Source organism: Ranitomeya imitator, chromosome 7 (assembly GCF_032444005.1).
Source record: "Ranitomeya imitator isolate aRanImi1 chromosome 7, aRanImi1.pri, whole genome shotgun sequence".
NCBI lineage: Eukaryota > Metazoa > Chordata > Amphibia > Anura > Dendrobatidae > Ranitomeya > Ranitomeya imitator.
The window spans coordinates 205,403,012-205,429,088 of NC_091288.1; the positions used below are offsets into that span (position 1 = coordinate 205,403,012).

A 26,077-nucleotide genomic window follows, 5' to 3' on the forward strand; every position below is an offset into this window, starting at 1 on the left:
GGACTTCTGCAGGTGAAGAAGTATTATTGTGTCCCACTGTCCTGGATCCGCCTGACACCCGGAAACTGACAGCTGCGCCCCGCACTGAACTGCCCACCCCGCACACTGCCCACCCCCACACTGCACAACCCCCACACTGCACACCCCGCACACTGCACCGGCCATGGAGGAGGGGCTCTGACTCACCCACTGCCCCACAGGCGGCGTCCACTGAAGAAGAGGATGACAAGACCCCCAGAGACCCCCCACCAGGATGCTCCCTGCTCTGTGGCTGGCACTGGGCTTGTGCCTCACACGGGTCCTGCAGGTGAGTTACTGGTATCTGGGATACTGGGCATCTGTGGGGCAAAACTACAACTCCCAGCATGGTTATCAGGAAATGACGACATGCTGGGAGTTGTAGTTTCAAAAGCAGTAACACCTGCCTTATACTGACAGTGTTGGTTCTACATCTAAATAATTGCTGAGATCTGTAGTTCTTTATATAATTGCTGGGATCTGTAGTTCTTTATATAATTGCTGGGATCTGTAGTTCTGTATCCATATAATTGCTGGGATCTGTAGTTCTGTATCCATATAATTGCTGGGATCTGTAGTTCTGTATATAATTGCTGGGATCTGTAGTTCTGTATCTATATAATTGCTGGGATCTGTAGTTCTGTATCTATATAATTGCTGGGATCTGTAGTTCTTTATATAATTGCTGGGATCTGTAGTTCTGTATCTATATAATTGCTGGGATCTGTAGTTCTGTATCCATATAATTGCTGGGATCTGTAGTTCTGTATCTATATAATTGCTGGGATCTGTAGTTCTGTATCTATATAATTGCTGGGATCTGTAGTTCTGTATCTATATAATTGCTGGGATCTGTAGTTCTGTATATAATTGCTGGGATCTGTAGTTCTTTGTCTATATACCGGTAATTGCTGGGATCTGTAGTTCTGTATATAATTGCTGGGATCTTTAGTTCTGTATATAATTGCTGGGATCTGTAGTTCTGTATATAATTGCTGGGATCTGTAGTTCTGTATATAATTGCTGGGATCTGTAGTTCTGTATATAATTGCTGGGATCTGTAGTTCTGTATCTATATAATTGCTGGGATCTGTAGTTCTTTGTCTATATACCGGTAATTGCTAGGATCTGTAGTTCTGTATATAATTGCTGGGATCTTTAGTTCTGTATATAATTGCTGGGATCTGTAGTTCTGTATATAATTGCTGGGATCTGTAGTTCTGTATATAATTGCTGGGATCTGTAGTTCTGTATCTATATAATTGCTGGGATCTGTAGTTCTTTGTCTATATACCGGTAATTGCTAGGATCTGTAGTTCTGTATATAATTGCTGGGATCTGTAGTTCTGTATCCATATAATTGCTGGGATCTGTAGTTCTTTGTCTATATACCGGTAATTGCTAGGATCTTTAGTTCTGTATATAATTGCTGGGATCTGTAGTTCTGTATCTAATTGCTGGGATCTGTAGTTCCACGGTTGCAGGTAGAGGGATGATACACCACCTGTCCCTTTCCTGCCCATTTTGGCAGCCCAGAGATTGATGTCGGTGGGGACTTGTTTAACCCCTTTGTCCCCTGTCCGGTCGTGTGCTGGACACTCAGGTGCGGGGCTCGTACAGCTCCCACAGCCTCTCACCTGTGTCCAGCACATGACAAGGGCTGAAAACAATGACGGTTCCTATTCACTGACCGCAAGCAGAGATCCGGAAAACTTTTAGGAAGTGACATGGACCGTACCTAGGGGATCGGCGTCATTGATTACATACCGTCATATAATGAATGACCTTTTGATGTCATTAGTAGTCCCCCCCCCCCCGATCCTATATACTCGGTGTGGGCCGCGCCGTCCTATTGTTTTACTCCACAGCGCTGTGTCGTCCATCGCGCCACTAAATTCTGTCTAATACAAATAGGATCCGGTTCCCTCATGGAAACACTCCTGCCCAAATCAATATTTGCTCCCGTCAGTAACAGGTTTATATGATGTGACCTAGTGGAATAAAGCCTTACTTAAAGGGGAACTCCACCTACACCGCTGTCTGTACATACAGCCGGGATCTAGAGTTCTACAGACTAGAAAACCTGTATTACAATCTGAAACAGCGCCACTTTTATCCTGAGGTTGGTTCTGGTATTGCAGTTGGCGCAGACGGGCATTTGTCATTTTGTTATAAGAGTAAGTATAAGGTATATAATTATTTTTTACACTTTTCTGCTGCAAAATCTTAACCCCCCCAAAAAAAGTTTACAAGATTTACGCAAGGAAAACTCAAAAAGGAGGTGACGCGACACTTTAAAAAAAAAAAAAAAAAAAAGTATTTAAAACCCACGTGGACATAAGTGAGGTGCGCCATAGCGGCGGTTTCTCATCCAAGTGAATGGAGAACTTGTTGCACGCAGATTTGAAGCGACTTAATTTCTATGCGGAATTTGGGGCAGAATCTGTGCCAAAATCAAGTCTGAAACTTTTATGTTCCCACAGTGGTTTTTGATGCATATTTTTCTGGCTGAAATCCATGTGGATTTATGTGTAGATTTGGCGCTTTTTTTTATTATTCTTTTGGGCTAGCATTAGTAGGTAGGTTTGTTTTTTTGGTGCATTTTCATTGCTAAAACCTTGGCAAAAATCCACTTTTTTTCTGCGATTTTATTTACTTAATTTTTTGTATGCAATAATTATTGAACACGTGTTAAAAAGGCTTGGGGAAAAAAAACCAAGTATTGTGTACGGATTCTGCACTTAAAAGCACAAATTTATTTTTATTTTTTTTTTACATGCTTTTATTTTTCGTTTTCTTTGGAACAAAAACCCCTCACCGTTCCCCAGCATCTCTAAACACACAGTGGATAATGAGTTTTTCATGCATTCTCATGAAAAAAAATAAAAATAACGGGAAAAACTGACAATTATTTGGATGCTTGGCCTAAGGCTTATAAGCCCAGCTCCCCTGTCCTGCTGCCGGCCTCTGTCCCCTGCCGGCTGTTGGGTGTTAAAAGCTACAGCGTTATCGCTGTGTGTGAACGCTGCTTAACGATGGAGCCATTTTGGCTTTTCCTGGAGAATGTACTGGACCGAGTCGCTGACTGTCCCTCCTGGCGGGAGGCTTCTGGGCTCCTGCTCCTGCGTGCACGTCACCATGTCAGTCATGTGTGTTGCGCCCGTCCAGTTTCTCGCCTGTCGCCTTCCATCATGTGACTTGTCCTTTGTTTCGGGCGCCTGGATTAATCCACCCATTGTGCAAACATTACAACGGGCAGGTGAGCAGGCGGCACTGTATGCGCCAGCTCATCCCCGCGGCCTGCACCCACCGCCCCGTAGAGCAGACAGTGGGGCGAGTCCTCCCTGATCACTAGAATGGGCACAGTTGGCAATGCAGATAGTATGTAGCCTAGAGCCTGGGGGGTAGAAAACGTTCTCCATGTTTTCAGATGGGGGAGCGGTTGTAGCTCTGCTCCCTGTGCACTGATAACAACAGCATAAGGTGTGTCCTACAGGTGGGCAGGGAGCGGGCGGCAGACTTATAACACCGCTCCCAATGAGTGTCTGGGAAGGGCACTAAGGAATGTCCTCCAGAAACCGAGCGTTAATATGCAAAGATGGAAACATTACATTACTGATCCTGAGTTACATCCTGTATTATACTCCAGAGCTGCACTCACTATTCTGCTGGTGCAGTCACTGTGTACATACATTACATTACTGATCCTGAGTTATATCCTGTATTATACCCCAGAGCTGCACTCACTTTTCTGCTGGTGCAGTCACTGTGTACATACATTACATTACTGATCCTGAGTTACATCCTGTATTATACCCCAGAGCTGCACTCACTATTCTGCTGGTGCAGTCACTGTGTACATACATTACATTACTGATCCTGAGTTATATCCTGTATTATACTCCAGAGCTGCACTCACTATTCTGCTGGTGCGGTCACTGTGTACATACATTACATTACTGATCCTGAGTTACCTCCTGTATTATACTCCAGAGCTGCACTCACTATTCTGCTGGTGCAGTCACTGTGTGCATACATTACATTACTGATCCTGAGTTATATCCTGTATTATACCCCAGAGCTGCACTCACTTTTCTGCTGGTGCAGTCACTGTGTACATACATTACATTACTGATCCTGAGTTACATCCTGTATTATACCCCAGAGCTGCACTCACTATTCTGCTGGTGCAGTCACTGTGTACATACATTACATTACTGATCCTGAGTTATATCCTGTATTATACTCCAGAGCTGCACTCACTATTCTGCTGGTGCGGTCACTGTGTACATACATTACATTACTGATCCTGAGTTACCTCCTGTATTATACTCCAGAGCTGCACTCACTATTCTGCTGGTGCAGTCACTGTGTGCATACATTACATTACTGATCCTGAGTTATATCCTGTATTATACTCCAGAGCTGCACTCACTATTCTGCTGGTGCAGTCACTGTGTACATACATTACATTACTGATCCTGAGTTACCTCCTGTATTATACTCCAGAGCTGCACTCACTATTCTGCTGGTGCAGTCACTGTGTGCATACATTACATTACTGATCCTGAGTTATATCCTGTATTATACCCCAGAGCTGCACTCACTATTCTGCTGGTGCAGTCACTGTGTACATACATTACATTACTGATCCTGAGTTATATCCTGTATTATACTCCAGAGCTGCACTCACTATTCTGCTGGTGCAGTCACTGTGTACATACATTACATTACTGATCCTGAGTTATATCCTGTATTATACTCCAGAGATGCACTCACTATTCTGCTGGTGCAGTCACTGTGTGCATACATTACATTACTGATCCTGAGTTATATCCTGTATTATACCCCAGAGCTGCACTCACTATTCTGCTGGTGCAGTCACTGTGTGCATACATTACATTACTGATCCTGAGTTACATCCTGTATTATACTCCAGAGCTGCACTCACTGTTCTGCTGGTGCAGTCACTGTGTGCATACATTACATTACTGATCCTGAGTTATATCCTGTATTATACTCCAGAGCTGCACTCACTATTCTGCTGGTGCAGTCACTGTGTACATACATTACATTACTGATCCTGAGTTATATCCTGTATTATACCCCAGAGCTGCACTCACTATTCTGCTGGTGCAGTCACTGTGTGCATACATTACATTACTGATCCTGAGTTACATCCTGTATTATACTCCAGAGCTGCACTCACTGTTCTGCTGGTGCAGTCACTGTGTGCATACATTACATTACTGATCCTGAGTTATATCCTGTATTATACTCCAGAGCTGCACTCACTATTCTGCTGGTGCAGTCACTGTGTACATACATTACATTACTGATCCTGAGTTATATCCTGTATTATACTCCAGAGATGCACTCACTATTCTGCTGCTGCAGTCACTGTGTACATATATTACATTACTGATCCTGAGTTACATCCTGTATTATACTCCAGAGCTGCACTCACTATTCTGCTGGTGCAGTCACTGTGTACATACATTACATTACTGATCCTGAGTTACATCCAGTATTATACTCCAGAGCTGCACTCACTATTCTGCTGGTGCAGTCACTGTGTACGTACATTACACTACTGATCCTGTATCATACTCCGGAGCTGCGCTCACAAGCCTATATTCACCCACTAAGTGATGTTTTGTCTTGCAGTGTGATGGCGGACCATCAGTCTCACTGCCGGAATCTATGCTCTTTGTTTCTACTCTGGATGGGAAATTTCATGCAGTGAGTAAGAAGTCCGGCGATGTCCTGTGGACCTTAACAGACGGTAAGTCATCTGGGGGTAAATAACGTCTTACTATTGTTTTACACAGACGTATATGCATCAAAACCTAAAAGGGTCTTCCTGTATACAGTACATAGCTAGCACTGTATAGGCCTTATGATACAGGCTATTATTACATGGTGAGACCCCTCTAATCAGCAGGCTAAAGGAGCCTCTACACAGCGCCCCATAGACAAGTGTGGTGGTGTCTGGTTCTGCAGCCTAGTCCCATTCCCTTATATTGAGCTGCTCTGTGGATGGCTCTGTATGGCTGAGCCCCATTGGCCCATTCATTCTCCACCGCCTCCTCCATTGTGTTGTCAGCAGAACAATACACACAATGCATCGCCTCCATTCACCATGGCGACTGTCGCTGCCTCCTCGGCTTCTGAACAGCTCCATGGTTTCCTGACTCTGTGTATCTATAGCTGCAGCCAATAAAGGGTGCGACTGCTTTTCTTGACTAACTGCAGCTGGGATGTACTTAAAGGCGTTGCACATCTCTTGGGGGTGTGTGTATATACAGTACAGACCAAAAGTTTGGACACACCTTCTCATTTAAAGATTTTTCTGTATTTTCATGACTATGAAAATTGTACATTCACACTGAAGGCATCAAAACTATGAATTAACACATGTGGAATTATATACTTAACAAAAAAGTGTGAAACAACTGAAATTATGTCTTATATTCTAGGTTCTTCAAAGTAGCCATCTTTTGCTTTGATGACTGCTTTGCACACTCTTGGCATTCTCTTGATGAGCTTCAAGAGGTAGTCACTGGGAATGGTCTTCCAACAATCTTGAAGGAGTTCCCAGAGATGCTTAGCACTTGTTGGCCCTTTTGCCTTCACTCTGCGGTCCAGCTCACCCCAAACCACCTCGATTGGGTTCAGGTCTGGTGACTGTGGAGGCCAGGTCATCTGGCGTAGCACCCCATCACTCTCCTTCTTGGTCAAATAGCCCTTACACAGCCTGGAGGTGTTTGGGGTCATTGTCCTGTTGAAAAATAAATGATGGTCCAACTAAACTCAAACCAGATGGAATAGCATGCCGCTGCAAGATGCTGTGGTAGCCATGCTGGTTCAGTATGCCTTCAATTTTGAATAAATCCCCAACAGTGTCACCAGCAAAGCCCCCCCACACCATCACACCTCCTCCTCCATGCTTCACGGTGGGAACCAGGCATGTAGAGTCCATCCGTTCACCTTTTCTGTGTCGCACAAAGACACGGTGGTTGGAACCAAAGATCTCAAATTTGGACTCCTCAGACCAAAGCACAGATTTCCACTGGTCTAATATCCATTCCTTGTGTTCTTTAGCCCAAACAAGTCTCTTCTGCTTGTTGCCTGTCCTTAGCAGTGGTTTCCTAGCAGCCATTTTACCATGAAGGCCTGCTGCACAAAGTCTCCTCTTAACAGTTGTTGTAGAGATGTGTCTGCTGCTAGAACTCTGTGTGGCATTGACCTGGTCTCTAATCTGAGCTGCTGTTAACCTGCGATTTCTGAGGCTGGTGACTCGGATAAACTTATCCTCAGAAGCAGAGGTGACTCTTGGTCTTCCTTTCCTGGGGCGGTCCTCATGTGAGCCAGTTTCTTTTTAGCGCTTGATGGTTTTTGCCACTGCACTTGGGGACACTTTCAAAGTTTTCCCAGTTTTTCGGACTGACTGACCCTCATTTCTTAAAGTAATGATGGCCACTCGTTTTTCTTTACTTAGCTGCTTTTTTCTTGCCATAATACAAATTCTAACAGTCTATTCAGTAGGACTATCAACTGTGTATCCACCAGACTTCTGCTCAACACAACTGATGGTCCCAACCCCATTTATAAGGCAAGAAATCCCACTTATTAAACCTGACAGGGCACACCTGTGAAGTGTAAACCATTCCCGGTGACTACCTCTTGAGGCTCATCAAGAGAATGCCAAGAGTGTGCAAAGCAGTCATCAAAGCAAAAGGTGGCTACTTTGAAGAACCTAGAATATAAGACATAATTTCAGTTGTTTCACACTTTTTTGTTAAGTATATAATTCCACATGTGTTAATTCATAGTTTTGATGCCTTCAGTGTGAATGTACAATTTTCATAGTTATGAAAATACAGAAAAATCTTTAAATGAGATGTGTCCAAAAAAAAAAAAAAAAAAAAAAAAATATATATATATATATATATATATATATATATATATATATATATATATATATATATATATATATATATATATATATATATATTATATATAATATATATATGAGAGAGAGATAAAAAAAAGGAACAGCACAACGTTTTAACTTATCTGCGGGTGCAAAGCCTTCAGGAAGCCCGTCCACCGGCTAACCTCAGTCCATAGATTCAAACAAAAAACAGGCAGGACTCCATAATCTTGAATATCTTGTGCAGAGTTTATTCAGACCCACATGTCTTCATCACGACGTTTCGGCTCGAACTGAGCCTTTCTCAAGCCAAGATTATGGAGTGCTGCCTGTTTTTTGTTTGAAAAAAAAAAAATATATATATATAAAATTTAAACTTAAAATCAGGTAAAACTGAAATGCTTGTATATAAAATTAATTAATTTAAAACTAATTTCAAACCCAAATACTTGTACTTCAGTAAAAAAACATATCCCAGAGTTGGACAAATGCTGAATACATAAGGAGCGGTTTTCATTTGTGGGGGCCCGACACCTGATCTGTTATTAGCTCTGCCAATGGCAGCGGCAGCTTAGCTCCTATTCACTTTAATAGGGTGAATGTACAGATTAAATTAGAAGATTATGTTTATATTCACCACTAGATGGAGCTTTTTGTATAAATCTCCCTGCAGTGAGCGCTCCTTGGAGGGGAACCTGTCGTGTTTGATGCTATCTTCTGTTGTGCCATTAGTGTAGAAATCTGAATGTTAAGCCCTTTCTAATGATGTCTGACCCGTTCCTTCTCTTTCAGATCCTGTGATTCAAGTACCGCTCTATGTGTCAGAGTAAGTCCAGCAGTCCCACGACTCTGTTTCTCTTTTACCTTTCTCCATAGTCTGAGATATACACAGTATCAGAGGCTTTTGCCTTACTAGTATTGCATGACAGGATGGATGTTATATTGCAGTTTAAGATTGTAGCCCCTCAATTGCCAACAAGGCACATCATAACTAAACAAGATGTAATCTGTCTTATAGACCAGCCTTTCTACCAGACCCCAGCGATGGCAGCTTGTACATTTTGGGGGGAAGGAATAAGGAGGGTCTCATGGTAAGTAGAAGTTTTATTAGTGTATAATTGTAGGTCTGTCAAAATGTGACAATTTATTGTGTGTCTATTCAGTTGAAGTGCACCGCTATGGGCACTAGCTCGTGTCCAGAAATTTTAGCCTCCAAATATTAACCCATGCATCATGCCAAAGACTCCCCTGCTAGGTTGCCAGGCTGGCACTGATATGGCGCTTGTCACTTGCGCTAGTAAACTTTTGAGGGTTGGAATTTTTGGACTATGGTTGGTACCCATAGCAGGACCAGTACCTTTTAGAGTCACAATGGTTACTTACAGCTTAAGAAGGGTATAGAAAGATGAGGGAATATTCTGTGGTCCTAAATACAATTTTAATTGAACATTTAGCTATGGGTTGAGGCCAATATTCATAAAGATCCTACAAACATCCTACTAAGGTATAGGGGATTTTATTGTGTGAGTAACTTTTATGTTTCCATATTCCATAGAAATTACCATTCACCATCCAAGAACTAGTCCAGTCCTCCCCTTGCCGTAGCTCTGATGGAATCCTGTATACAGGTAATACCAGCCAGGTGTATGCATCTGTGCAATGTATACCAGCAATATCCTGCTATTGTGTGTAGACACATTTAGGGCCATATTGGTGGTTGATATTGGTCATCATTATGTATCCATTTACAATTGATTCTGAACAGGGAAGAAACAGGATTCCTGGTTTGTGTTGGATCCAAAGTCAGGAGAAAAGCAGACCACGCTGTCCACGGACTCGTCTGATGGGTTGTGTCCTTCCAGTCCACTCCTGTACATAGGACGGACACGTGAGTTGTGCAGATTTATGTCATATATATTAGAGGGGTTTTCCTACAGTACTAAATACATGTATCACCTATGCACATTCTCGCTGAGAACATGATGGCAGGGTCTCTGATCAGTTCCAAGAACAGGGGTAGCAAAGTTTTCTTTGTGAGTGACCAGGCGTGACCTCCGCCCTTTCCATCGGTCCCATAGAAATAAATGGTGCAGTGGTGGAGCATGTTCATTGTCGCTTCATTCAAACAAGGAACATTCCAATCCCATATTTCAAAGATCTTGAAAAATGTGAAATATTTATAAAAAAAAAAGTTTGTTATAAAGTCTCCTAACTTTTCATTCTAAGACCCCACCCAAACGGCTATACCAGACTTATACATACTGATGCTTGCTGTGTCATATTGCTTTAAATCTTTTTGAGGATGACCATCAGTTTTTACCGTGCAGAGTACATGATCACGATGTTTGACACAAAATCCCGGGAATTGCGCTGGAACGCCACCTTCCATGACTACTCTGCTCCTCCTTGTGATGACAGCTACGAATACAGTGAGTACCATATACATCAATGGTCTCTAAAAAGTGAATCTCCAGCTTCTAAAAAAAAAAAAAAATACAACTCTCAGCGTGCTGCAAGTTGTAGTCTCTGAAGAGCTGGAAAGTCACTGATTGGGGTTTTGGCTTTTTTACTATAGAGATGGCTCACTTTGCCTCCACTGGAGATGGGATGCTGGTGACTGCCGACCAGGGAAGTGGAGAAGTATTATGGATGCAGAGTTATGGTTCCCCAGTAGTCGGACTTTTCATGTGGCACCAGGACAGCTTGAGACGAATCCCACATCTGAATGTTGCACTGGAAACTCTCCGATACTTGACGTTTAATTCCCAGGACATGCGTCTTCTCAAATGGAACTACCAGGCAGTACAGGAGCTGAGCAGCACCAAGACCCATCTGCTGTAAGTACTCACACCTACTGAGGGTGTGCAGCAGGTAGACCTCTCCTTGAGAACTGTGATCTGTCTGGAGGACTCGGCACAAAAATGCCACGGTATGAAGGGCCTATTAATTTCTATGCATCACGTAATGCTTAATTTCCCCTGTGGGGGTGCTGCAGGGAAACTGAACAAAAACTGCTGGGTTCCCCCACAGCTGATCAAGTAGCTCCTTTTTGCTTACATTGTATGAACTGGATTAACATTTGGGCACTTATTTTTTTTACAGGCCATCTCTGTACGTGGGGAAGCACGATAGTGGATTCTATGCTTCCACATCACTGATCCATGAGGGAGTTTCTGTAGTGGTAAGAATATTTTCCATGCACTTTATTTGTAAGATATGTTGATATCTGTTGCATTATGGATTATAATGTACAAGGATAAAGTTATACTTAGTTGTCATGTACTTATGAAAACAATTCCGGCTTCTCATGGTAAGTACAAGTCTTATTATTGTGTAATTATAGGTCTGTCACAGTGTGGCAATTTATTGTGCATTTATTCTTCACCTGGGGGTACCTCTATGGGTGCAAACCCTGGTCCAGAAATGTGTACATCTAAAATATTTATCCATCCAGCATTCAAATGATTGACCTGCAAGATTGGCACTGATATAGTATGAGTTACGTGCAGTAGTAAATGTTTTGGGTTTGTGAATTTCAGGACTATGGTTCGTGCCCATGGCAGGACCAGGGTCTTTAGAGTCACAATGGCTCCTGAATCCTCATGAATATGTAACATATAAGATGTAGGCATAGGCATTATTGATGTGATTCTACATTGTCCCAAAGGCTAGTAAGTGTTTGTCATTGGGGCTTCCATTGAAAGTTTGTCTTTACATTTTTCATGTACATTGAATTATTTTTTACATTTTTCTTTTACTATTCTTATTTGTAATATATCATATCTTGGTATAACTGCTAGCCACGGGGAATCACTCTGGCCAGGATAGATGGTCCCACCACAAAGGATGTCACCTTGAAAGAATCTACGGAGTTTGATGTAACGCCCACCACAGATGTCAAGTACCCACTTGGGAGCATAGTATCTGCAAATCAATGGCTACTTATAGGTAAAGGAGGGGGGGATGGGCAGTTGTGAACATTTATTACATGAACACTACATAACAGTGGTATTACAGTTATGTGTTCCCTGTATGGCACTATTATATATGCACACTATGGAAGTAGTATATAGGCATTGTATAGCAGTATTATTTTGATACTTTTAGGGCAGCACTATTTTCCATTTCGCTGCTTTACATAAAGCGTGGGTACCCTCCTATGCTTATCCCGAAGCCTGCACAGATGTTTGCCCCATATTTGTAGATATTAGTCTCTTCTGACCTTATACAAACTTTTTAATCATACCTTCCTAATAAAATATCTCATTCTTTCCACCAAGGACATCATGAAGTTCCTCACGTTGTTCACACGACCATGCTCCGAGCGTTTCCAGAGACCTTGAGGAGGGATACAGAGACGATCATTCGTGGACCTACACCTAGGACCCTATTTGACGATGTGAGTGTATTCCAGAATATTGGTAGTCCATCATCTGTTAAAGGGGTTGTATGGTCCATTTTTGCTTTGCCCCAGCACTCCCCCGCCCCCACTAAAAAAAAAAAGAAAAAAAACCCACCTGTCCATTACTCTCTTTACTGCCCCCTATGTTCACCACCAGTCTCTGAGCCTTCTTTTGTGGCAGAGTTGCTATGTGACTGCTGCAGACAATCGGTACCCACCAGAAGAGGCGATACAAAGAAAGGCAGGGGACTTGGGAGCTGTACTGAGGGGGATCAGCAGGTGAATTTGTTTTTCTTTTAATTTTTTTGGTGGGTGATCTAAGGGGTAATGTTTCTCCTTGCACAGAGTAACAAGCCAGGGCTGGCGTGTCAGAATAATGAGACTTATACACCGTGCATGGTCCTTTGGAAAATTAAATATGCAAATTGCCTATTCAGAGAGGAAGAGAATTAGAACTCTAGCACCACCTATTGGAAGTAGCAATCCTAAAAGTCAATATCAACCCTTTAACAAGCCTTGCCATATGATTTAGCATAAAAGCCAAAACAGAATCTCAATTTTCAGACACGGTGTTTTGTTCTATTGCCCCTCGTCAGTGCAAAGTATGAGATCTGATTTGGCTAGATGAGAGGCTTAAAACCGGCATCTAAGGAGTAAAGTTTCTCCTTGCTGAGAGTGACAAGCTAGGCCTGGCATGTCAGACTAAGGAGACTTTTACGCCATGCATGTTCTGCACTGATGAGGGGAAATACGCTGAAACACTGTGTCTGCAAATTGAGATTCTGCTTTGGCTTTTATCTTGAGTCAAATGCCACGGGTCGTTAAAGGGTCGATATTGACTTGTAGGGTTGCTACTTCCAATAGGTGGCGCTAGAGTTCAAGTCCTCTTCCTTTCTGAAGAGGCAATTTGCATTTTTTTTATTTTGAGACATGTTTGTCATGTCACCCATCGTCTTATCTCTCCGCAGTTTCTGACCCCTCAGAATCAAGGAGAATCCCCTCAGGGCGACACAGAAGGGCGGATAAAAGTGGAAACGACCACAGAAGAATCGGGCATTGTCCTTCCCGACTCTACAATAACACATCTGCTGGTCACTGGTATCATCACGCTGCTCCTTGGAGGATGGGTGCTCTTTGGGTTCACTTTTCCCAAGGTAAGCGGCTTGGATGCAGTCTGTTGTTCTCTGTTATCAGCCATTTGGATGCAGGTCCCTTGTCCTTGTAGAAACCAGACTTTACTATAGGACAATGGTTTCCAACCTATGATGCCAGTGATGCTATACCTCCCAGTCCAAGGCAATCAGGGCAAGCTGGGAGCTGTAGTTCCACACAGCAGGTTGGAGTATATGTGTGCAACAAAGAGAAGATAATGGCGTCCGTACTTTTCAGATGTGGGAACAGCAGCGCAGGCAGCAACAAGAATTACAGCAGCAGCTCGAGGAGAAGCTTCAGCAGATCCAGCATCAGCAGCAAATGGCGTCCGAGGTCTCTCCACCGCTGACGGCTCCAGACGGCAACGTGTCCGCAGGAGAACAAAGCTCCGGGAGCGGCAAGCGGAGGAGCCGAGAGCAGGAATATGGCCAGGCCAATGGCACAAAGAGATGGAGCAATAGTGAGCCAGAAGGTGAATGAAGCAGATATTCCTCCGTTATTCCTCCTGGAAATCAATGAATTAATTGAGTGCACCCCCTACAGAAGGGTACTGTGCCGACCATAACCTACTGAGAAGAGGAATGGTAAGGCTGGGTTCCCATTGCGTTATGGGACCGCGTTTAACGGACAGCGTTGCACGGCGAAATTAACGCCGTGCAACGCGTCCGTTAACGCGCCCATTGAAGGCAATGGGAACGCGCTTCTCTAGCGCGTGCCATGTTCGGCACGCGCTAGCGACGCGCTGGTGATTCCTGGCGCGCCGCGGACGCTGCTTGCAGCGTCCGAGGCGCGCCCGCGGTCCGTTCCCCGCTCTCGCAGATCGGGGATCTGCGAGAGCGGGGACGTTACCGCGACCCCGACCGCAGCCCCATAGAAAACATTGCGTTAGCGCAATCCGCTAGCGCTAGCGCTAAACGGATTGCACTAACGCAATGTGACCCTAGCCTAACTCACACGTGGCAATTTATTATTATAGTTCCAGGAGGAATAACAGAGGGACAGCAGAACACAGAGTGTAAGGAAATCTACCCCAGCATTAATCGTATATTACTATGCGTATAGTGTATTTACTGTCATTATTGTACAGGGAGGCTCGTAACTTTGGTGGGACATGCGTGCGCCGGATTTATCACACATAGATGGCTGGGTTCTCCACTTTTTGTCAGCAGGAAACAAATATTAAAATGAACCATGTAGCAGCCATAATGGGGCCTCAGTTATCAAAACTTACGGATTGAAACAGGCCTTGTTGCTACGAGCAACCAATCACAGCACAGCTTTCATTTAGTTAACTGCTTATGTAAAATGAAAGTCGTGTGGTGATTGGTTGATACGGGCAACGAGGCGTGCCTTGCTTCCCGAGGCGCACTTTGCTATCCAAGGCCTGTTTTTTGTTTTTTCTTCCTACTTGAGGCCTGCTTTGCTTCCTGAAAAAGTAGACGTGTGCACAGCCGTAAAGAGGTGCCAGAGTAGGATCCCACAGCGTAGTATATAGCAAAATCTCGGCACTCAACTTAACGTAAGACAGGTGATTTTATGGTGTCCGCAAAATAGCAGAAACGTTTCAGTCCTACATCCGGACCTTCATCAGTTACAGTTGAAAAATGTGAGGGAGCGAGTGGACCCACAGAATTGCTGATTGTGGAATGAAATCACACTTGTGTGTGAGCGCTGCCTGTATGTGGGCAGTATAGCCCCAAATGAAGTGATATACCTAAAAATATCAGGACATAAGTGCCGTGCCTGTGTGGGACGCGGAATCCACCGCTAGTCACAAGTGTGATTTCATTCCACAATCAGCAATTCTGTGGGTCCACTCGCTCCCTCACATTTATCAACTGTGACTGATGAAGGTCCGGATGTAGGACTGAAACGTTTCTGTTATTTTATGGACACCATTAAAGCACCTCTCTTACATTAAGTTGAGTGCCGAGTTTTTGCTATATGCTTTGCTTCCTGAGGCCTGTTATTTTTCCTACTTGAGGCCTGCTTTGCTTCTTGAGGCCTGTTTTTTTTTTCTACTTGAGGCCTGCTCTGCTTCTTGAGGCCTGATTTTTTTCATACTTAAGGCCTGCTTTGCTTCTTGAGGCCTGTTTTTTTTCCTACTTAAGGCCTGCTCTGCTTCCTGAGGCCTGTTTCTTTTCATACTTGAGACCTGCTTTGCTTCCTGAGGCATGTTTTTTTTCCTACTTAAGGCCTGCTTTGCTTCTTGAGGCCTGTTTTTTTCCTACTTAAGGCCTGCTTTGCTTCTTGAGGCCTGTTTTTTTTCCTACTTCTTGAGGCCTGTTTTTTTCCTACTTAAGGCCTGCTTTACTTCTTGAGGCCTGATTTTGTTCCTACTTAAGGCCTGCTTTGCTTGCTGAGGCCTGTTTTTTTCCTACTTAAGGCCTGCTTTACTTCTTGAGGCCTGATTTTGTTCCTACTTAAGGCCTGCTTTGCTTCTTGAGGCCTGATTTTGTTCCTACTTAAGGCCTGCTTTGCTTGCTGAGGCCTGTTTTTTTCCTACTTAAGGCCTGCTTTGCTTCTTGAGGCCAGTTTTTTTCCTACTTAAGGCCTGCTTTGCTTCCTGAGGCCTGTTTCTTTTCCTACTTGAGGCCTGCTTTGCTTCCTGAGGCCTGTTTTTTTTCCTACTTGAGGCCTGCTTTGCTTCTTGAGGCCTGTTTTTTTTCTAGTTGAGATCTGTGTTGCTTCCTGAGGCATGCTTTGCTACCAGAGTCCCAATTTTTTTTTCTACTTGAGGCCTGTTTTTCTACCTGATGCTCATGTTTCTGTATTTCCACGTCATGTGTAATTAACAGCTCATAGTCACCTTGACTTGTTCTAATTTTTTTTCTACACTTGCAGCATTCAATGAAGAGGAAATAGAAGTTGGTAAAATTTCCTTTTTTCCCAAAGAAGTTTTGGGTCATGGAGCTGGAGGAACATTTGTGTTTAGGTGAGTAGAAATCAATCAATGTATTAACCTTGTGAAGTATAGCGCGGCACAACTGTGTCGGTGCTCAAGAGAGGTTTCCCACACCAGTAAATCTAATAAACAAATAACTTGGCACTCAACTTGGTGAATAGTGGTAGTCAAGAAAATCAAAATTTATTACTTGGAGTAGCAGTCCAGAAAACAAATAGACGTTTCGGTCAAACATAAATAGACCTTCTTCAGTAGGCTGCATAGACATATAACAGTGTATTGTAATTACAATGTTGGAAATACAACATCAAAAAAAAAAATATATATATACATAAATCTCAAACAAATAAATCACAAAAAAATCTCAAAAAAAGTGACGGAAGGGAAGGAAGGAATGAGAGGAAGGAAAGAAATCATTTTTACGTACCCGACTGCTGTTGGGGTGGAATGTATAGTATTTGTGTGTGTTTGTGGATGAAGGGTCCTAAATTGGACTCCAAATGTTTCTAGATAGCCGTTAGTAGCCTAGAATCATAGGGAAATATATCAGGTAAAATGCCAAAGAAGTGACTGGAATATCAAATGAGAGGTATATATACTAACCAGACTAAAGGTCATCTGTATGTATCCACAGAGAATGAGAACCAGAGAGTGGATCTGCAGGAGATGCATAGTGGAAAATTGACCACTAGAAGCGAGATAGAGCTATAAAGGTAATGAAGGGGTAGGGGTTTAACCTACCAAAAGTACCAAGGGAAATATGTGGCCACTTAGGCAGTATCACATGTATGGCAAAACAATATGCCCAGAGGCTAAAAGAAGATAAGAGAGAGGCATTAGTGTCGACCCTATAAAGAAGTAAAAAAGCACACTGAGAGACTGTAGCTCACCATGGGTAGAGAACAGGTCCTATGGGAAATATACGGAGCTAGCAAAACTCTTAATGGACGTAAATGATCCTAGAACCAATCAGCTCCTAAAGTATACATAGAAAAAAATAACCAACGGGACAGTGTGTCCGACATGTATGGGGCTAGAAAGACGGGTATATGGCAAGAGAGGCGCGATAAACTCACCAATATGCTGAGGACCGTGGGCATACAAAAACGCGGCATCCACCGCTGGTTGAATGCCCCTAATGGAATGGAGCGGCAATATATGGCGTCTGGGCGGGACCGTAACCGGAAGTGAGACGACCCGGAGGATAGCGCTAAGGATGGTGGGGTATGTAGTCCCAAGGCGGCAGAAAGCCGGCATTAAACTTAGATCGATAAGCGCCATGGACTACGCGACAAGGGCCAGAAGGCGTGTCATAAGAGGATAATTGTCATTGGGTTAGAGAGGAACCGGATAGGGCGGGAATTACCCCTACCCCTTCATTTTACCTGATATATTTCCCTATGATTCTAGGCTACTAACGGCTATCTAGAAACATTTGGAGTCCAATTTAGGACCCTTCATCCACAAACACACACAAATACTATACATTCCACCCCAACAGCAGTCGGGTACGTAAAAATGATTTCTTTCCTTCCTCTCATTCCTTCCTTCCCTTCCGTCACTTTTTTTGAGATTTTTTTGTGATTTATTTGTTTGAGATTTATGTATATACATATATTTTTTTGATGTTGTATTTCCAACATTGTAATTACAATACACTGTTATATGTCTATGCAGCCTACTGAAGAAGGTCTATTTATGTTTGACCGAAACGTCTATTTGTTTTCTGGACTGCTACTCCAAGTAATAAATTTTGATTTTCTTGACTACCACTATTCACCAAGTTGAGTGCCAAGTTATTTGTTTATTCAATGTATTAACCTGGCGTAAAGTCCTGAGACTTTCCAATAATATTGTAGCAATTATGCAATATATAAGTACGGATTCCATATTGTTTAAAGTTCACCTACAATTTCAGAAACTTTTGACGTGTCATAGTGACATCTCTAAACTTTTTATTAGTGGGTGTCTGGGGTCCGAGAGCCCCGCTGATTGCTGAAATGAAGAGACAGAAGTGCGCAGTTGAACACTGTACCCCTTTATGGATCATATGTTTACAGGATCCCCGCTGGCTATGACTGATCTGTTATGATCTCCCCCTCCTCCACTTGCTCTCATCCACTTTACTGATAAGGTTTGTTTTCTTACAGGGGCAGATTTGATGGACGATCAGTGGCTGTGAAAAGAATCCTGCCCGAGAGTTTCATGCTGGCCGATCGGGAGGTGCAATTATTGCGAGAGTCTGACGAGCACCCCAATGTGATCCGCTATTACTGTACAGAGAGCGACCGGCTGTTTTACTACATTGCCCTGGAGCTGTGCGCTGCCACCCTGCAGGAGGTGAGGACCACCACAGGGTAGGCACAGCCAGCACCTGCGGACCACCTTCTGTGGTTTGACAAACCATAATTAAAATGATCTCTCTTTCTCATCCCTCACCATAAATGATACACAGTATTCAAAAATGTGAGGGGTGGACTCACTTTTATGATAAATATTTTATTATATCTTTTCATGAGACAATACCAAAGTCAGTGTGCAGCTTGTATAACAGTGTGAATTTGGTGTCCTCTAAATGACTCCGCACACAGCCATTAATGTCTAACCTACTGGCAACAAAAGAGAGTACACCCCTAAGTAAAAATGGCCAAATCGTGCCCGAAGTGTCAATATTTTGTGCGGCCACCATTACTTTCAAGCACTTCCTTAACTCTTTTGGGCACGGAGGTGACTAAACCTTCACCAGTGGCCCCTGGAATCCTCTTCCACTCCTCCATGACGACATCATGGAGCTGGTGGATGTTGGAGACCTTGCGCTTTCCCTCCTTCCTTTTGAGGATGCCCCACAGATGCTCAATAGGTTCTAGGTATGGAGACATGTTTGTCCAGACCAGCACTTTTACCCTCAGTTTCTTTAGCAAGGTAGTGGTGTTTTTGGAGGTGTGTGAGTCGTTATGTTGGAATATTGTCCTGCGGCCCAGTTTCAGGAGGGAGGGGATCATGGTCTGCTTCAGGAGGTCCCATCCCAGTACATGGTGGCATTCATGTTTCCCTCAATGAACTATAGCCCCCCACAGCCATCAGCACTTATGCATCCCCAAACCATGATACTCCACCACCATGTTTGACTGTAGGCAGGACACACTTGTCTTTGTACTCCTCACCTGATTGCTGCCACACAAGCTTGACACCATCTAAACCAAATAAGATTATTTTTGTCTCATCAGACCACAGGACAGAGTTCCAGTAATCCATGTCCTTAGTCTGCTTGTCTTCGGTAAACTGTTTGCGGTCTTTCTTGTGCATAATCTTTGGAAGAGGCTTTCTTCTGGGACGACAGCCATGCAGACCAATTTGATGCAGTGTGCTACTTATGGTCCGAGGACTGACAGGCGGACTCCCTACCCCTGTAACCTCTGCAGCACTGTGTATGGTCTGAGCACTGACAGACTGATTTACCCCCCCCCCCCCCTGTAACCTCTGCAGCAATGCGTTTGGTCTGAGCACTGACAGGTACAGGTAGTACTGCCTCCCTGTCTCTTTCTGTATATGGTGAAGGTACAGGTAGTACTGCCTCCCTGTCTCTTTCTGTATGTTTTAGGTACAGATAGTACTGCATCCCTGTCACTTTCTGTACATGATGTTACGTATAGATAGTACTGCCTACCTGTCTCTTTCTGTATATGTCTTAGGTGCAGATAGTATTGCCTCCCTGTCTCTTTCTGTATATGTTTTAGGTGCAGATAGTATTGCCTCCCTTTCTGTACATGGTGTAGGTACAGGTAGTACTGCCTCCCTGTCTCTTTCTGTATATGGTGAAGGTACAGGTAGTACTGCCTCCCTGTCACTTTCTGTACATGATGTTACGTATAGATAGTACTGCCTACCTGTCTCTTTCTGTATATGTCTTAGGTGCAGATAGTATTGCCTCCCTGTCTCTTTCTGTATATGTTTTAGGTGCAGATAGTATTGCCTCCCTTTCTGTACATGGTGTAGGTACAGATAGTGCTGCCTCCCTGTCTCTTTCTGTACGTGGTGTAGTTATAGATAGTACTGGCTCCCTGTCTCTTTCCAGAAACCGTGTATGTATCTATCCCATCCAAACTCAAAATGTAAAGGAGACCAGGATAACAATGGCGGCTGGCTGATAAAAGACTTAGATAACATCTATTATTGACATTGTTTTTCCCCGCAGTATGTGGAGAATTTGTATTTTCCACGACTCGGCCTAGATCATGTGACCCTTCTCCATCAAGTTATGTCTGGACTCGCCCACCTGCACTCTCTCAATATTGGTGAGAAGTATTGGGTTTTATAACATATATCGTTACGGATTTACAAAAAAGGGGTGCGGCTTATGGTGCGATTATTAGTGGGTGGAGCCTAAGCCTTAAAGGTACAGATACATAATATCAAGTGGACAAATAATGGCACACCACAATATGCATACCACAGATCGATCTAATACCTACATAATGATGCAATATTATAGCGCCATGACTTCCAGAATAGCTTTGTACAATGTGGAGTATTTTGTCGGTCTCTTTGCAGTGCACCGAGATCTCAAGCCGTGTAATATCCTCATCTCCTTGCCCAATGCCCAGGGCAGGCAGAGGGCCGTCATTTCAGACTTTGGGCTCTGTAAGAAGCTGGGAGTGGGAAGGAACAGCTTCAGCCTGCGCTCAGGAATCCCCGGGACCGAGGGCTGGATCGCTCCGGAGGTTCTACGTGACGGAAGGACGCAAAATCCAGTAAGTGATCCCAGAGGATGGATCCGGTAATGGATGGTGGCTGAGCGGTCTCAGAAAGGTTTGTTCTGTGTTCTTAGACAGCAGCGGTGGACATTTTCTCTGCTGGTTGTGTCTTTTACTATGTCCTGGCAAGTGGACAGCATCCATTTGGAGACAGCTTGAGAAGACAAAGCAACATATTAAATGGGTCGTACAGCCTGCCGCAGCTCCAGGAGGAGACGTACGGTAAGAAGCCGCCATGTATCTGGATACTGGGATCCTGAGCAAAGGAACCAAGTGCACATGTAGCCTTAAGGGGGTATTCCCATCTCCAAGATCAGATCCCAATATCTAGTAGGTGTAATAATATTCGCAAATACCTCCAATTAGAAATCTAGTATAGTTCTTCTGATAAGCTATGTCACGTACCCTATGTGCAGGGCAGAAGTAGCTTAGGTATCCATGTTTACTGTATGAGTGGTTGTAACTATGGATACCTAAGCTGCTGCAATGCCTGCACATTAGGAAAGAAACATAGCGAATCAGAAGAACTATACTACATTTTTAATTTGAGGTATTTGCTAATATTATTATTAATACACCTACTACGTATTGGGATAGGATCTTGGAGATGTGAATACTTCTTTAACTGTTGGATTTATCCGTGCCAATCAATATATTTGGTACCTGGTACCTTCTATAGTTACTAACTGTACTAACTTTGTTTCTGCAGACGACGTGGTAGCGAAGGACTTGATTGAAGGCATGATCAGCGGTGACCCAAAGCTCCGGCCCTCAGCACCGCGCGTTTTGAGACATCCGTTCTTCTGGGCCCCTGAGAAACAGCTGCAATTTTTCCAGGTCTGAGAGGCGGCAGGGAGAGAGATGTATCGTTATAGGGGTTATCTATAATGATGGCCTATCCTTGGGGGATGTGTGGACAAGCATCTTCGCTGTCCCAAGTCTGATCCGTCAAAACATCGGATCGCACTCGGACCGAAGATAGTCTGTGGTGCTGTGCATATGTCTGATTTTTTTTTTTTTACTCGGACAGAATCTTTTATACTCGAGTTTGATCTGATATTCTGATTCACTAAGCCAAGCAAGTCAACGAGTGCGTAGGAAACATGAGACTGCACTCGGATGACATCTGAGTGCAGTCCGATTTCCACGACCCATCACAAAATATATATTTTTTGCCATCTTCTCATTCGAAAGAAACGGAGCTGAAACGCTGTTCAGCGTTTGATCAGTGTAATTTGCAGAATTGGAGAGAACCTCTGGCCGTCTGCCCTTAGGGATAAGTCTTCAATATTAGATCGGTGGGGGGCCGACAGCCGGCTCCCCCACTAATTAGCTGCTCTTAGTACACAGCTACGTCAACTGTATAGTGGGTTCGGTGAGAGCTGTAGAAATCCGCATGCAATTATTACTCCCTAGTTTTCAGGGAATGTGAAACTCTGATCCCTAAATGACGTGTGTAAATATATATAATGCAAAATAATGTAGTTTTACTTGAATATTAGTGACAACCAATAACAGCGTGTTTTTTAGGATGTCAGTGACCGCATTGAGAAGGAGCCACAGGAGAGCCCCCTGATCGTCTGCCTGGAGGGCAATGCTCGCTGTGTCGTCCGGGTCAATTGGAGATTACACATATCCGTTCCTCTACAGACAGGTAACATCACGGCTGTCCTCAGCCTGACATTACTCCACATTGGGTAGCAAGGCATTATTGTTATTACACCTACGTCATATTGGGATAGGGTCTTGGACGTGGGCGTACCCCTTTAATGATTAGACGGAGTACTAAAAAGAGGCGGTCTGCCAGGCCCCCCGGAATTATGGAGTATATGGGAATTCTTAGCAGAATTGTGCATCATATAGTCCAAAAAAGTAACCGGCGCGTTGGCGCACCAGTCCTATGCATCTAATGGGAGGTTTTTTTTCTACATTTTCTTCTTATTTTTTTTACATTTCTAGACTTGAGGAAATTCCGTTCATATCGTGGAAACTCCGTACGAGATTTACTCCGAGCGATGAGAAACAAGGTAGATCACGTCGCAGCAGACACTGTGTAAATCGTAAGGTAACAGTGTAATAGGAGGTTTGTAGCTATTGAGGGAGACGCTGTAGCCCCCCACCACGCCTCCAACCTTCCCCGAAACTGCCCATTTCTGAACATGGCTTTAATGCCACTGGCAGCACTCACAGGAACAGTGCTAGGGACCCCCACTAATCATAAGAATGGGGTCTTAGTGTGCTCCTATGTGACCATCACTTCTATGGGAGCTGCAGAACCTCTTTTGTGTCCTCCACCAGGAGTGTCAAACTGCATTCCTCGAGGGCTGCAAACAGGTCATGTTTTCAGGATTTCCTTGTACTGTACAGGTGATAATTTAATCACCTACACAAATAATGAGTTGGTGATTAAATTATCACCTGTGCAGTACAAGGAAATCCTGAAAACATGACCTGTTTGCAGCCCTCGAGGAATGCAGTTTGACACCCTTGTCCTCCACTCCCGTGGACAGTGAATAGAGCAGTGATCACACCTGAGAGCTAGCATTTTATTCACAGCACCTCCTATTTCATGGTCAATCCACGTTCCAGAAGTCAGATTGATGATGGTCAGAACATTTATCCCTTGTGTAGAGGGGGCATTGGTGCAATAATCCCTTAGAGGGGTCTTGGACTAGTGCGAGAACCCCTTTCATCTAAGCATGCTTCTATTCAATGACTACAAGGAGAAATCTTCCGAATCACGATGAAAAGTGCATCAGAAAATTGTAGTTTTTATTTTTCACCTAAAAATGAATATATCATAGGGTGCCCCTTTTAAAGAGAACACATACAATAGCCCCCAGAAAATATTTACATGGGGGTGTGAATGATTTCCCCCAAAATAAGCACACCCTATCCTGAATGTGAGAAATATGCCACAGGAAGGATTGCAGGAGCAGTCGACATGGAGCTGTATACACAAAACGGAAGGATGTATATATATTTTTTAAGCAAATTCCCAGTTACATGTAAAATAAAAGGTCTTCAGAGATGTGGTTAATATTAATGGTTTCTCCTCCTCCAGAAACATCATTATCACGAGCTGCCGGCTGACGTCCAGGAGACCCTCGGCTCCGTCCCCGAGGAGTTTGTGGCTTATTTTACGTCCCGTTTCCCACTTCTGCTCCTACATACACACCGGGCCCTGGAACAGTGTGCGCACGAGAGACCGTTCCACCATTACTATCACTGGGAACCAGGATGGCGATGATGCTGGTTTTATTGCCGGCTCTTGGTTCATCAGGACCGCTGTTTCTATACAGTCACTGCCAGAATAGCAGCTCCGTTATTTTATCATACATTTTGCTTTTAGATGATGTGTGAACCCGAAAGGTGTCCTTACTGATCAGACCCAGCTAAGGGGGCTCATCACACATCCCTCGATCGCTGGGGGTCTTCAACCATTTAACACTTGAACTGTTCTGAAATTATAACTCCCAACAGGCCATGATGGGAGTTGTAGTACCATGCTGAGAATACCTGTAATACAACAGAGCAAGAAGGGTCGTCTTATGGGGGTCATTATCCAGGTCAGTGCAAAGATGCCACCATGAGAACCTGGCACTAATGGCATTTTATTGGCACATTTGGAGGACGCATGGGTTACCTATTAACAGCCGATCAGAGACAACTATTGCACTCAGTCAGCGATTGCCAAAATGTGCCGTTTAGAAGGGGGTTGTCCAGATGGCGCAAACCACAGGTCTACATGCACGGCCGTTTTTGCCTAATCCAATGGATTGCCTCTCAATGGATTAGTTACTCTACATTCCTACTCTGCGGAGTCTGATATTTTTTTAAAAAGGTGAAATTACTTTCTCAAAACCATAAAATTCTATTTTTCCCCTGAAAGATTAAGTTTTTTTTTTTTTTTTTTTATAAGTAATTTATTTTGTATTTGCTGGGTACTGTATATATTCATTTTAGAAAAATGAACTGAACTATGTTTTAATATTATGACTTATCACTTAAAACTTGTTTTGAAAAAAAAATAAAATAAAATTTGTTTTTGTACCAAGTTTTGGAATAAAGTTGTTACTGCATAATGAACTATGAAGGGGCAGAAAGTTTGATAGCCTCCAAGTAGGGACACAGTACATAGAAATCTAGGAGTGTTTCTGCAAGTCACTGTATGGACCGGCCGTGAGTCTCCCGATCCAAGAACTTGACAGCGTGAAGTCTGCCTGAGGATGTCCGTTTTTGGTCAGGAAACCTGCCAGCAAGTCTGTAGTCTTAGAAGGAAAGGAGGACCACGACGCGCGTTCAGCTAGCAAAATTGACTGACCTCATCTTCAAGCTTCAGATCTACAAGAGTAATACTATGAATCAAACTAGCAAAAAAAAAAAAAAAAAAAAAAAAAAAAAAGCACAAGATGAGGCAAATTAAGCAAGTGTGATAAGTTTATTTAGATATCAAAACAATCCCATCAATAACCATTCTACACAATTTCAAAGAGAAAAAAAAAAACTCCAAGTAAATGTGGCGCTAAGCACCTACGGATTTTTTTAAATTCATCCACTTCAAGTGAAAAATGTTAAAAAATTCATTTATTTTCTCAAAATAAAATATATTTGTAAATTTTTTTAAAAAACAGTACAACGCGTTTCGGCTGCTATTTTTACAGTGCAGCCTTCATCAGGTAGTAAAAAAACAAAAAGAACAAACAATACAATAAGCACTATATTTATAGTGCTTATTGTATTGTTTGTTCTTTTTGTTTTTTTACTACCTGATGAAGGCTGCACTGTAAAAATAGCAGCCGAAACGCGTTGTACTGTTTTTTAAAAAAAATTTACAAATATATTTTATTTTGAGAAAATAAATGAATTTTTTAACATTTTTCACTTGAAGTGGATGAATTTAAAAAAAT

The 26,077-nt window shown here is 43.2% G+C and overlaps 1 protein-coding gene across 1 annotated transcript; it reads left to right on the plus strand.

Moving 5' to 3' along the window:
* ERN2 (endoplasmic reticulum to nucleus signaling 2) lies at positions 1–25,224 on the plus strand. The gene is made up of 22 exons (XM_069734520.1): positions 1–307; positions 5,686–5,803; positions 8,747–8,780; positions 8,973–9,045; positions 9,510–9,582; positions 9,720–9,842; positions 10,282–10,383; positions 10,530–10,791; positions 11,057–11,135; positions 11,755–11,902; positions 12,235–12,353; positions 13,325–13,510; positions 13,746–13,980; positions 16,353–16,443; positions 18,564–18,753; positions 20,609–20,708; positions 20,965–21,164; positions 21,242–21,389; positions 21,877–22,004; positions 22,698–22,821; positions 23,127–23,194; positions 24,232–25,224. Exons 1-22 carry the CDS (start codon positions 254–256, stop codon positions 24,415–24,417), a joined length of 2,841 nt encoding a protein of 946 aa, XP_069590621.1. The 5' UTR covers positions 1–253; the 3' UTR covers positions 24,418–25,224.
* Positions 25,225–26,077: the final 853 nt, after the last annotated feature.